Below are 14581 nucleotides of genomic sequence, written 5' to 3' on the forward strand. Positions count from 1 at the left end.
GAAATAATACCAGCTGAACATATGTACATGTGCCTCCTCTTCCCATATATGTTTTCTTTCCAGCGGTACATGTAAAGTTTTCTGGAGGGAAAATGTTGGTTTAACTTGTGCAAGTTATCCTTGAAATAAGGTGGCTGCGAAATTGGCTACAAAAGCAGCAGCTTTGGGGCGATGCATTTCCCTTTGTTCAATCCTTGGGACTTGTTTGGCTTCTCCCCCTCCCCCCAAAAGACAGCACCTAGAATTCTATGTGCAAACATTTTCTTTATTACGTAAATATGTGCTGCTTTATGACTACATATTTCTGGTCATCAAGGTCTGAGCTAGCGAAAGAATCCAGTTGTATTGCTTCCTTTCTTGTTTTTATTAGGTAGCAATTGTTTAAGCTAACCCTGGCTTAAGAGAGGTTTTTACTTTGAGTGCAATACTGATATGTGCAGCTGAAGATGCTTACAGCCACTGAAAATCCAGAAATCCACAGTTCAACCATTATATAATGGCAGCTAAACTCATTCAAAAGCCTGCCAGAAGATTAGTCATACAAAGATCAGGACAGATACACTACTTAGTCTTAGCAGGTCTGAATGTGAACTTGGCTCCATACATGCAGAGCCACTGCTGCAAGTGCTCTGCTTCTAGCTGCAGGATATCATACCTCAGGTAATGAAGGGGACATAAAACAGGGCTTTATTTTCTGAGTGCAACTAGTCCAAGTTGGTGTACAGTGATTTGAAGGGTTCTTAACACAGAAACTAATATTCTTTTTAAAAAAGAAACATGCTTTTAATTGGGCTCAGAAACAGTAGTATCTGATGAAATTGCTGTAACACAGGTTGAATGTGTTTTAGCCAGTATTCAGTAGAAGGCACACAGTAGCATTTTGCTGAAAGGTTTGCTCAGATAGATCTGACTCTCATAGTTGGGGTAGTCAAAGTGAGGTCTGATTTAAATGTCTGAATTATGCCAGCTCATCAAGGTTGGTTCTCAGATAACAAACCATTATGTGATGCCATGGTTTGTTGGTTTATAAACAATGACTTGTTTGAACTATGATTTGGCCTTATGAGCTAATCCAACTCCTTTGGTTTCCCCATGGTTTTAAATTGTGGTTTGGTTAGCCAGAGCAAATGCAAAGCTACAGAGGCATGAGTAGAATTCTTAGAGGGAAAGGATATGCTTTGAGTGTGCTTTAAAGGTGTAGTATATACAAAGCTGAAGATGGACCAAAGATCCGACTCAGAATAAGGCAGCTTCTTAGGTTTTTGAAATGAAAAGCTATATATAAATCACCTAACTAATGATCAGTACTTTCTTTAAAGAAGGAGAAACCTTCCATTTCTCCAGGAAGACATTCAGTGTCTTGGCTAGAAGACCATTGTTCGCTGACCTTCACCAACTCTGCTGTTCAAGAGCCAAAGTACATGTGGTGGTTTTCATAATGGCAAACTGTCAGCATTCACGGGGGATATATTCAAAATTGATCCAAGCAACTCATACTTCTTTATAGACTAGCCTGGCATTGTCACATCTGTAGCTCCAACAAATTGAGGAAAAATGGAACTTCTGAGTAGATGTGTGAACTTTGTGGTACCTGTAATCGACACCTCAAATATTTTCTTTGCTTTTGAGTTATTTAATGTCGGGACCCCGATGCTAAAGCTTAAAAATAGCAGGAATCAGTCAATTGATGTCTTAATATTTATTTACTTTACAAATAACAATATAGTTTTTTTAAAAAAACCCAACAACATTAATCTTAGAACCCAGGAAAGCAAATTCAGTGGCCCAGTTGGCACACTACAGTAAATCATTGTTAAAAGTTAAATGTGATATAGCAAGAATGTGCAGAATACTAGTTACAAGGCATGAGCACTGGTTGACATATAATGCCAAGTCAGCTTCTCGCTTGCTTTCTCTCCAGGGTCCTGTGGGTAGAATTGGAAGAGGAGCACCACAGTGCTGTGAACCAGCATGCTGCTTGCTTTATCCCAGTGTTTCATTTATTGCTTAAAGCAGGCATAGGCAAACTCGGCCCTCCAGATGTTTTGGGACTACAACTCCCATCATCCCTGACCACTGGTCCTGCTGGCTAGGGATGATGGGAGTTGCAGTTCCAAAACATCTGGAGGGCCGAGTTTGCCTATGCCTAGTTTAAAGTGACACGAACCAGGCCTTTCTCACATGATATAAAATTATTCAAAAGAAAACAAGCTCCTAATAATTTATGTTCTTGTATGCTGCCTCACTTCTGTGAATGCACAGTTCAAATGTTTTCTGTCAGTAGGAAGGTGCGACTCAGTATAAATGTTGGGAGGGAATTTTTGGTGTCAGTTTGGCTAGGAGCCAGATAAAAGTATTGGGTCACAATGTTTCTTGCTTGGAGCAATATACAATAGCCATCAATGCACTCTGGAATGGTGTTTCTCATGGCATTAAATTTGTGTAAGGTAATTGTATGACATCACACACTCTAGGGATGGCAATTCTAACAGTTCTGCTACCCAACCATCAATATTAAATATAACTTTGGATTTCTAAGTCATTGAGATTAGTTTCTTAGCAACTAAGATCACACATTGAATCTAAGCCACATACATCTTACTTAAGGTTACTCAGATGAAGGGTGTTGGTCCTACTACTGGACTTACCTGTTTTTCGTTAAAGTTTGTGGTTTATAACACTTTATTCCTTGAAGGCTTCTTGTGGACTTATTCGAGTTGGAAAAATAAAGATACATTATCAAATGAACAAAGAAAACGATACTTAATGTGAGGTAATTATTATTTTTTAGGACCCCCCCAAGTCAAATACTATTTATGCGTGTTAGATTGCCCTCTTATTTATTAATACCTCTTACCAAGAATATGTAGGAGGTTAAGCTATTGGACTTAAGAGCCCCTCCAGTCCTCTGGGAGTATAGGATCCCCCAATTCTGTTTGTGCAAAGCATATGGAACCCAGCTCCACTCTTAAATGACAATATTTTTACTCTGGAGAAAATAGACAATATTTCCAATGAATTAAAATCAGTTCTGGTGTTTGAGATGGTGTAAGCCTCAGGCACAAACACAGAGATTAGGAGTGCCATCCCTGTACACGTCTACTCAGCTACATTGACTTAAAGGGGGCTAATTCTTGGGTGAGTATTCAGTTGCAGCCTGAGATTAGTCCTACATATACTTACAAGGGAGTAAGCCTCATCCAGCACAGTGGGCCTTCATTTTGAGTAAACATGCAGAGAATCAGGCAGTAAGAAATGTTTAATGTGGTTATAGCATCATTATTTGATATTAAGCAATTTAGTTTGTAAGTCTTTGAAATATAACAGGTCTTGAGTATGCAGTAATTGCTAGACTGTGAAATGTTCTCTCAATCAGGCTCGTCATAAAAAAGGGTGACCTTCAGTTCTGAGTATCTGTTGGAGCCAGGTTAGTGAGTTACAGAGCACGTAAAGATTGAATTTCTGTACATCAGCCAGTGTCCTTCATTTAGCCCAAGGTGCAACAGTGGTAAAAGGGAGGCAGAACTGAAACAGTTTGTTCCAACTTCCAGAAGTAGGTCCAAATCAAGAGATCTCCAAATCAAGAGAATTATTCATATTGGCTGGGGTTGTTCATAGTGTCTGTCTTAATAGTGGGAGATTGGAAAAGCAGAATGAATGAGAAGTAGCTGAATATGGGAAGTCATACCTCTCTTGCTTTGTAGATAAGTATATGTTTCACAAATTTTAGACAAATTGTAGTTGGTTGAATGCAAGAGATGATGACCAGTTGTGCCATGTGAGCACCTAAGTGTAAAGTGGTACTTGTGCTGCCAAAAACAGCATGGGCACTTAACCTCTCTGTGTCCCTGAGAGGAGGTTTTATGTTATTATGTGGTTAGGAAAGGTAGCTGTAGTAGGACAGGTGGTAGCATTGGGCAATATGTTGATATATCCAAAACCAATTTGAAGTCCATATGATACCAGTTTCATAATTTTTGACCTGGCATATCGCGAATCATGATGTGTGTTAGGGCTGAACAATGTATTGCTTTCAGCATTGTGAAATATCACCAGCCTTATTGTAATATACCAATATATCACGATGTCTGAAATAAGGCTCTAACTATGTAGAGGTGCAGGAGGTAATGTCCTGACAACTGCTACTGTTTAGGAGTCTAAAATTGATACATTTTTACTTACCTGTAACATTGTTACAACTGTTATTTTATAGTACAAAGCGACAGGAATCATAAGAGAAGCAGTGATTGGCTTCACGGTTTTTCCCACATCACAATTTTTTTTTACATAGCACACACATCGTGATTGACAATATATCACTATGTTGAATATTATGAAACTGTTACCATAATGTGGACTTTAAACCGATTTGTTGACTATGTATCAATACGTTGCCAAGCCTTAATGTGTGTGTGTGTGCGCGCGCGCGCACGCACTATGCAAAAATCAAATGCAAAACCCATGAAGCCAGCCAATGACTACATAGTTCCATCCTTATTTCAGGCATCGTGATATTTCAGTATATCGTGATGTTTAGCTGGTGATATATCACAATGTGGAAAACCAGATATCGCCCAGCCCTATTCTGTAACTTACATGTAGGGTGAAATTTAATCGTACAAAGTGTGCATGGTCATAAGAACCCTCTATAGCTTCCAGCTGATTCATTAATAGGTGACAGAAATAAAGGATTCTTGGATATTTCTCGGTTTGCAACATGACTGAAATGAAATGTAGATGTGAAACAAGTGAATGCTTCCAGGGTTTTTTGTTGGAGTTTGTAGTACGGTAATTTGGGTATAAAATGGCTATACTGTACAAGAAGAGTTGTAGACTTTGCTCATCTGCCTTTAAGGAGATGAGCTCAAATATAGCAGCTTTGATCACATGATTCCCCTCCCTCAGTCTATAATAGGAAGGGCTTAAATGGCTGGACCTGTTTTAGCCTCGAAAAAGGGTCTTTGTAAGGTGACTTTGGCAGACGTGCAATGGGGACTGGGGATACAAGAATAATTTGCATTAGGGTGTCAGTGGATAGGCTGAGCTTGATATTTGCCACTATTTTGTGAAGCCACGTACAGCAATATACATTTTTCTTACTCTGCTTTTATTTGTGGCTCTTTATAGTTGGGAATCATAGTAGGTACATAGGAAATTAACTTAATTGAGTCAGATGATTTGTCCATCCCATTGGCTCACTCATGGGATTCCTTCCCAAGCTGGAGATTCAGGTATTGAGCCAAGAACCTACAGTATTTCATGAAAGCATGTGCTTTTCTATAAAAGCGTGCCCTTCCCTTTAAATGTGTTTTTGTGTAGGTGTAATTTCCTTGCTGCAAGAGATTATACTAGTTTTTCACAATTCTAAGTTGCTTGTGTTAATAATTCCAGACATAAAAACATTAAACAGTCACCAAACCTGGATAACTCTTCTTCAACACAAGGGAAACTTAACATACGTATTTACTGTTTTGTAAAGACGACACCAGGCCATTGAAAAATCCAGAAATTCGGAAGACTTAATATTCTGATTGCACTGCAGTAGTCAGACTGCCGTATTTTATCTTGAAAAAATTCCCCCCTCCTGCCCACCACCACCACAACCAGCATGCCTTGGACTGCTGTGTAAAAGTGTTGAGTAATGTATTGGAAGTAAATTACATCCTCTGCTCTATCAGTCACAGACCTTTGTTGTGTTGCTAATATGTGCACAGACTAATATGTGCTGCAAAGCTAATGCCTTCTTGTGGTTTTATAGTGCTCTGACATGTTCATTTTTAAGTTACATTTCAACAATGTTACTTTTGGGGGGGAAATATAGCCAGAAAAGTCTTGATGCTGATTAAAGATCAATTTAAAAGGCTGGGTGATAAAATTGTGCACATAGTGAAGATGTGCTGAGCTTCAGATGGCTGCTCAGGTGAACTGGACATTCTTCCCATCTATAGCAGTTATGTCACACCCACTAGTGTGAACAGAACATATAGAAGTGCAATATCCCTAATAGTGTGGAAATTGGCAATTGCAATTCCTTACACTCCTTACATTCCTTACACATCTTACACTGAAAGAAAGGTGATTATTAATTTTAGGAGCCACCTCTCTGTTTTCAGATAAGTCACTAAAAATAGTGGTTGAATGATACATAACTGTTCATGCACTAAAGTTTGATGTAAATTTGAAAGCAGGTATTAACCATCTTAAACATACATTTTTCTCAATGCCATATTAGCCTATTGCAGATTTAAACTAAGGGGGTAGAACAAGCAGTTCAGGTTTAAAAAGTAACCCTTAGTATAGACCAACTTACCTAAGCCATCTGGTGATCTTTCTTAGTGACTATGCAGTAAATGACTGGGTGGTAGCCAACTAAACAGTTATGGTAGTGTAGGCAATTTTGGCTGTGCCACAAGACTCCACCCCCCCTGCTGCCACTAAATTTGTTCTGGGGTTCCCCAACCCTCAGGAGCAGATCTAGGGAGTGCATGGGGAAAGGAGATGAAGATAAGTTCTGTTTTGTTGGTTGTACTAGCAGAACTGTTTAGTTCGATACCACCTGGTGTGTCTTAATATTTTTTTTAGAAAACCTAGTTCTTTATTGCCCTCCAACGATTTGTTCTTTCTTTCTTTCTTTCTTTCTTTCTTTCTTTCTTTCTGTTGTTGTTGTTGTTGTTGTTGTTGTTGTTGTTGTTGTTGTTGTTGTTTAAATTAAGCAACAATGAAAATTCAAACCATATAATGCTCAGTTAGTCATGACCAATAGTTATGACTATATTTAAGAGTTCTCATTTATGTTACTGTTTAATATTAGAAAAAATCAACAGCCACAGGCAAGCATTATGGTTAACTTCACTACACATCAAAACTCTTTCATAGTGTAAACATAAAACTGGTGGCTTTTCTCAAATGTGCTGATGCTTGATGTAGCCAGACCTTTGTAGAGCACTTATACTCCTTGTGATAACTCAGTGTGGTAGATGATTGTTTTTAAAAACTCAGACTTGTAGTTTTCTAAGACCACCAATGTGTTTATATTTCTTGGAACATGGAAGGGGGGCCCAAATTTAAGGCCTTGACTACTAGGCCACTCTGACTCTTCCTACAACATCTGTGTGTGATATTATCTATTTATTTGATGTATTTATATCCACTCTTTCCCCCAAGTTTATGATATATTGCTTAGCTGGTAGCTGAGATAAAGATTCAATCTTCATTTTATTTTAGACAGTCCCCCCCCCCACTTTTAGACTGTATCACTTTTAGATTTGTATCCAAATAGGATCACAGGGTTTTTCCTAATACAGCCATAAGACAATAAAACATCAACTTTAATTGTTTTACTGGTATTTAATTGTTTTACTGGTGTATGGGATGTTAGGGGAGGGGGTAGTACCTCTGGTGGGGGACACTGCTCCTTTGGAGTAGTTCGTCAACTTTTGGTCCCCACAATGCACTCAGCTATGCATGCAAATACAGGTTGTGGCAGATTGGGTGGATGAGACAAATAGTGTGTCCCTCTGTCAAGAAGGCGGTTTCTGCAGTTGCTGTACAGGGAAGTGAGGGATAGATCGGGCTTGTCAACCTGGAAAGGTAGCCCATCTAGGAGAAGGGAAACACTGATCCCAAACATCACCTGCCTTCTCTTTGGGAGAAGAAAGGCTAAGGAGCAAACCCTACACAAATACGGAGTGGGGTCCTTAAGACTGTTGTATGGCACCTTGTATACATCCTTCCAGCAACTCCTGCAGCCAATTAACCATGACCATGAAGGTGAATGTATTGTCTTTCCAGTTCAGTCAACAAGAGTAACTTCTTACGGACAAAGCTCCAATGGCAGTTCAGCTTTTAAAGACCCACCCCGCTCCTGAGAAAAGAAAGCCCTGTTTATCACTTTTGGCTGGTCAGGTTCCCTCTGTGCTGGATGAAGATACGAACATGGTCTGCAGGAATACATTTGCCCTTGCTAGGCTTCTTATGGATGTGCAGTGGGATGGGCTAGTGAGTGATCAAGTTTCCCTCTGCGTTCATACTACACATGGGTTCATACTACACAAGAGCATAGGATTCAAATTTATGCATTAGGATATGTGTACTGTATTGTGAAGTGGCTGTTTTTCAATGGAAAACAGTTAAATAGTTGACTTTAACAGATGTATTGTTATGGAGGGGAATGATCATTCCTATAAAATAATGTGTTTTCAAGTGAAGAACATTGTTTGTGTACAAAGAATAACATTCCAGCTTACTGAAAGGTGGGTGAAGGAATGATGGTGCCCAAATTTTGCTACTGCAAAAACCTTTTTGTGCACCTTACCCTCCTCTGCTCTGGACTCCAATGTTTTCTTGTGGGGGGGTGTTTGTGAGGTGTGTGCCCGCACAAAGAGTTTGGCAAAATGGGTGGGTGGAGAGCCAATCAAGTAAAAATTTGGGTTCCTGGATAAGAGGTATCATGTCCCAGCTTATTGCTTAGATGACTTACTGTATGTGAACTTAAAGGTCATTGCACCTTTTCTTGAAGCCTTTCAGTTCAGCTACTGAAGTCAGACAAGGTTAATGGGAATTAGTGCAGCCATATATAGCCTGTTAAATTCTACAAGATTTACTTGCTTGCCACCAATTTTCTGCTGCTATACTTGAAATTTTGGGCACTTGTATTTTTTTATATAATCACTTCAAAAAGCTATGTTTGAATTATAGTCTTGTTTCTTTTCTTTACCATTGAAATATTTCAAGAAATTTAGCCGTGTGTGCAGTAAATTGGCAACTGTGTGAGAAATTGGTTATAGTTCATATAAGCTTTCCTTGGCAAGGATGAGTATTGGATATATTTTCACAAATGTTTTGGTCTTCAGTTTTCAGTTGACCAAAGAAATGGTGATGGAGAAGCCAAGTCCCCTGCTGGTTGGGCGGGAGTTCGTAAGACAGTATTATATTCTGCTGAACCAAGCACCAGACTTCTTGCACAGGTAAAGTCTCCTATTTGAATTAATTAAAATAATATTTCAGAATCAGGGGCCTTGTAGTACAGAAATACTGGCTCCTCTTCACAAGTTTAATTTGCCAAAAGCAAAACAAAAATTATGGGCGCAATGAAGACTTTGCAGATAAACTTCTACATCTCTTCCGTTCTCTGTCCTCCCCACAGTTTAAATTTGAGCCGAGTTGTATATGCTCCAGGACCAGATTCCCTCTTCTATCACCACTGTGAAGTAATAAGTTGATATTCAGTATTAGTAATATCAGAAAAGACTCATTGAAATCAGTGGTCTTGAGCCTATTGATCTCATTGAGTCTTCTCTGAATGTGTTTTAGTTGGATATTGCCTATAATCTTAACATTCTTCTTGTCACTCACTATTCTTGCATTGCCCTAAAATAGTAATAATAAAACTCCATTCAAAAGTAGTTTCCAGGTTGGTTTCTTCCATGGAAGTTGTAGCTCCTGGAGGATCAGCAAAACCTCAGTCTCATCTTCCCCCTATAATCCAGTCTCCGGGCAAATAAAATGCAAATATAAGGAGACAAGACAGGCATAGGCAAACTCGGCCCTCTAGATGTTTTGGGACTACAACTCCCATCACCCCTAGCTAACAGGACCAGTGGTCAGGGATGATGGGAGTTGTAGTCCCAAAACATCTGGAGGGCCAAGTTTGCCTATGCCTGAGATGAGAGTTCCTTGCGATGACCACATCAGGCTACAGGCAATATGTGGACTGCATCATCTTAATTTATTGAACAGTGAACTACACAAAAAGCAGAGCTCTTTTCTACATACAGCAGAGCTCTTATCCAAACATCAAGAGGCTGCTAATATAAAGGACTGCTTAACAAAATAAGGGACTCAGGTGGCAAATTTAGCAATCTGTGAAAACCTGGTTTTTTATTTGATTTAATATTTGTATTCCACTTTTCCAACAACAAATGTTGAGCTCAAAGTGGCTCACATTAATCACAATAACATTTTTTAAAACTCCAAACATTGCATTCATTATAATATCAAACACAATAGCATATAAATAAAGCAAGCAACAGCAACAAATTAATCAAAACAATACAATTCAGTTAGCAAGTCATAGTAGCTCATTGTTGCCATGGTGCTTCACAGTCACATGGAACCTTACTCCAGAACAACCACCAACAGGACACAGCAAATCCACTTGTTATCAAACGCATTGTTTTGCAATACTGCAGTGGATGGAAGCGTAAGTGACTATGTGAACTATAGACACTTGCACGGAACTATATATTGAGAAAACCATGTGGGGCGGGGGGCAAGGTTGTTGAGTGGTGGTCAGCATCAGATGTGCTTGGAGGAAAAGGATTATCTGGCCTCATTTCAATCTGGCTTTGGGCCTAAAATCAGAACCGAAAGAGCCTTGAGGCACAGGCTGATGACCTTTAGGACCTTTACCAGAGAAGAGGCATCAGTGGACTGCTACTCAACTCCTTAGCAGTTGACTGTAGTATACTGCAGGGTTTCATCTTGTCCTGCATGCTTTTTAACATCAATATTATGGCACTGGGGAATAAGGTCACCAGTAGTGATTGGGAGCTGAGTGCCACCAGTATGTAGATTGTTACCTGCAGGGAACTTCTAGTTAGCGGTGGTGGTCAGGTAATCATGATAAAGTTGGGATTGTGTTCCTTGGAGACAGACAGTTAAAAGACTTGTTATTGAAAACGAGCAGCTGCAGAAACTGGTTTGATAACTTCCATCAGCCCACATCGAAACAAAAGATTGCTTACGCCTAAAGTCAACAATATGGCTAACATTTTAGTGCTGCAAAGGACCATGTGATGGAATTGTACATTGATGAAATGGATGTAAATTGCTCTTTCACAGGTTCTATGGAAAGAATTCTTCTTATGTCCACGGTGGCTTGGATTCAAATGGAAAACCAGCTGATGCAGTCCACGGGCAGTCTGTAAGCATTTGCAAAATTGTTTTATGATTGACTGAGGCACAGTCAAGATACAGTGTAAAGTCTGAGGAAAAATACTTAAAATTAGAAAGTAGAATTTGAGGAGGTGGGAAACTAGCATCAGATTTCTGTGCCAGCTATGTGAATTCTTAGTCCTTAGGTATTCAGTGAATGGACTTCGATTGAAGTAGATATTTGCTAGATTTCTATAGGTCATGTATTTTCAGGTAAGGTGGCATGAGTCTTTAAGAATGGATACTGGAATGTATATGTTGGTTAGCTTAATATGTGCCCCAGGAAAACTGGTGGAAAGTTTTGTTGCAGATAGGATAATCAAGCATATAGAAGTACAAACCTTGCTGAAGTGGGAGACAGCATGAGTTCTGCAACAGCAAGTCCTGTCTCATGAACCTATTAGAGTTCTCAGAGTGTCAACAAACTTATAGAGGTGATCCAGTTGTTATTGAGTACTATGACTTTCAAAAAGCTTTGGACGAGGTACCTTACCAAAGACTCATGAGTAAGCTTAGCAGTCATAGAATGGGAGGTCATCATAGATAGTTTGATGAAGATGTCGACCCAGTGTGCAGTGGCTGTGAAAAAGGCAAATTCCATGCTAGGTATAATCAGAAAAGGAATTGAAAGTAAAACTGCCAGTAGCATGATGCCATGATACAAATCTATGGTGCAACTACATTTGGAATGCTGTGTCACCTCACCTCAAAAAGAATATTGTAGGGTTGGAAAAGATTCAGAAGAGGGCAACCAAAATGATCAAGGGATGGAGCAACTTCCCTGTGAAGAAAGGTTGAAGCTTTTGGGACTTCTTAGTTTAGAAAAAATGCGAGTAAGGAGTGATGCGGCATGGAGAAAGTCGATAGAGAAAAGTTTTTTCTTCTTCATAACACTAGAACTTGAGGACATTTAATGAAGCTGAATGTTGAAAGAGTCAGGACAGATAAAAAGAAAGTACTGCTTCATGCAGTGCATAGTTAAACTATGGGACTCGCTCCTACAGAAGCCGATGATAGCCACCTACTTGGATGGCTTTAAAAAAAGGATTAGACCTAAAAGAGAGGTCTGTCAACGGCTTTTAGCCATGATGGCTATGCTCCGCTTCCTGTTTGGCCACTGTGAGAACAGGATACTAATGTACACGGGCCATTGGCCTGATCTAGCAGGCTCTTCTTATGTTCTTAATTATTAAGTCCCTTTTTAAATGAAGAAAGCTTTCATAAAATAGAAGACTGTTGTAAGAAAGGCAAGACTTCAGTTAAGTCAGACTGCAGGTAGTCTGGACCTATTAATGTTTCAGGTTTTTGGTTTTTTTTAATTCTTTGCTTTGCAGTACTAAACTCATGACACTTCTAGTTCATCTCTGCTTGAATCCTTAAAGTAGCTCATACATATTTCAATATGATTTCTGTAGGATATCCACAAGAAGGTCTTGTCACTGAATTTTAAGGATTGCCGCACGAAGATCCACCACGTGGACGCTCATGCTACTCTGAATGATGGTGTTGTTGTACAGGTCATGGGTGAGCTCTCCAATAACACACAGCCAATGCGGAGATTCATGCAGACTTTTGTCCTTGCTCCTGAGGTATGTAGCCTGTGGGAATCTTAGTCTGTGAACCAGTATGCCCAACATCAGTGTGTGACTTTATATCAGTGCAGTGGGATTGGGGATGCCAGGAAGGTTCAGTTGGCTCCCCTCTGCCATTGGCTGCAGAACTTCTTTACTTTAGAGTCATTAACAACTGTGATGCACTTGTGTTTGGATATGTGGCTCTGCCAGAATAAGCCTAGCATTTGTGTATGTGTTAAGTCCTTTTTCTGTTCTTGTTGCATACCATAGACAAAGGGATAATTATCAGCATTCATGACTGAAAAGCACTATTTGTCATAAGGCCTGGTTCCAGTAATTTATAAATAAGAAATCTCTAAATGTCTGAGTGTGACGGCTCCTTAAATTTTTGCTGGCTTTGGTAGACTCATTGTCTTAATCCTGACGTCTCACTGTTTAGTTGGCTGTGTTAGTTACTAAAAATCTCTGCTTCCATGATAATCCTTTATCATGATGTATATAAATTTAGTAAATCATAATAAATAAATTATGCATTAAAAGCTATTATGTTTTTGTTTTAAAAAACTGTTTTTTAGCTTTCTTCTGATCATTGACACTTTGAATGAATGCTTTTTAGTTGAGTAGAGCATACTTCTGATATGGTTCAGGAAGCAATGTTTATGTAACAATTGAAGTGTCCCTCTATATTTGTAGCATAGTGCAAGTAGGTAAAGCAGGGTTAGATTGTTTCAAACATAAGCAAAGTGGGTTTGTGCTGCCAGATTAAACATGAACACCGTGTTCATAGTACACTGGTACTGAATGCAGTAGACTAAACTTCCTTTTCTCCTTGTGTTGTCTTCAGGGTTCTGTTGCGAACAAGTTTTATGTCCATAATGACATATTCCGTTACCAGGATGAAGTTTTTGGTGATTTAGATGCTGAACCTCCAGAGGGTAAGTATGTGTTTTCCTCCTAAATTAGTTCTCTGTGATGAAAAAATGATAACACGATTTGCCCAGTCAAATTCAAGTTGCTTACAAATAATAAACTTAGTATTATTAATATATTTACATCCCACCTTTTCCCCAGACATCAGAACATGCTAAAACCTTAATAGCAACAGTAAAACTTAGTGCCAAAACTTGAGCCAGCCAAATTTTATTTACATCTATATAAGAGTTTTTAAAGTTACCAAATGTAGGAATTTGATCTTGGTCAATAACTGATGAAGACCAGCTTTGAGAAGTTTCACTGCCATTTTTATGTAATTTCAATCCCATCCTTAAATTGTCACTCGCCTTATCTAAGATGGCTCCTGGTGTGAGCTGTATATGAAGAGACTGTTAAGTAGTATGGCAAAACAGAAGAAAAAATAGTGAACATGTCACTGGAGGTATGGCCTTTGCTGGTCATGGTTTAGGTTTACTACTGGGATTCACTACTCTCTCCAGCATTTCAATCTCCTGTAATTGCCATTCCAAGACATAGAAGCAGATTTGCTGGTTAAGGGGCTAAAACCAGCTCTTAACTTTAGCAGCTGTCATTCATACCTTTTGTAACCCTGTGCTTTGTACTTACTTGAAGTTTAGAAGCTTAAGTCAAAACCATGCCTATGAAATATGTGTTGAGCATTGATCAGCTGTTTGTGCAATGATGTGAACAACTAGATTAGCATTCTACTGTTGCTTATGTATATATTTGGTTGCGTACTCTGTTTTATAATGTACCTGGCCTGGTATTAGCATAGTTGGAGGGGGGCAGGCTATAAATCTTAAATATTTAATTAATGTCAAGGTAAGGGGATATTTCAGCTAACTAAAATCAAATTTCCCCATGCCTAATATGTAAAACATTGAGTATATTTGAAAGTGGCTGACCAGGAATGCAGAGTTTGTCTCTCCTATACTCCTTGCTAGCGAGCAGGAGCAACAAATCAAAATTCTTGGCCTAGTGTTAATGTCCAGATTGGGGGCTGCGGTTTGTTTCACTCCAAACCCTATCTGAAGCCAAGGTTTGTTCTTGGCTTAGCAGTCATAATTCGTTTGATTGAAACAAGCAACAGTCTCTTGTGGTGTGCTAGTGATGTCCTG

The 14581-nt window shown here is 39.1% G+C and overlaps 2 protein-coding genes across 3 annotated transcripts in view; one reads left to right on the plus strand and one right to left on the minus strand.

Moving 5' to 3' along the window:
- Positions 1 to 14581, minus strand: part of SPARC (secreted protein acidic and cysteine rich) — a 184248-nt gene that overhangs the window by 81819 nt on the left and 87848 nt on the right. The window lies entirely within an intron of this gene.
- The window catches only part of G3BP1 (G3BP stress granule assembly factor 1), a 28212-nt gene that overhangs the window by 7501 nt on the left and 6130 nt on the right, over positions 1 to 14581 (plus strand). For both annotated transcript variants that reach the window (XM_053377060.1, XM_053377061.1), the window contains exons 2-5: positions 8853 to 8966; positions 10843 to 10924; positions 12351 to 12524; positions 13354 to 13444. In XM_053377060.1, the coding sequence (XP_053233035.1) occupies positions 8872 to 8966; positions 10843 to 10924; positions 12351 to 12524; positions 13354 to 13444 (442 nt within the window). In that variant the 5' untranslated portion in view covers positions 8853 to 8871. The remainder of the gene's footprint in view (positions 1 to 8852; positions 8967 to 10842; positions 10925 to 12350; positions 12525 to 13353; positions 13445 to 14581) is intronic.

This window comes from Podarcis raffonei, chromosome 2 (genome assembly GCF_027172205.1).
Source record: "Podarcis raffonei isolate rPodRaf1 chromosome 2, rPodRaf1.pri, whole genome shotgun sequence".
In the NCBI taxonomy this organism is placed as follows: domain Eukaryota; kingdom Metazoa; phylum Chordata; class Lepidosauria; order Squamata; family Lacertidae; genus Podarcis; species Podarcis raffonei.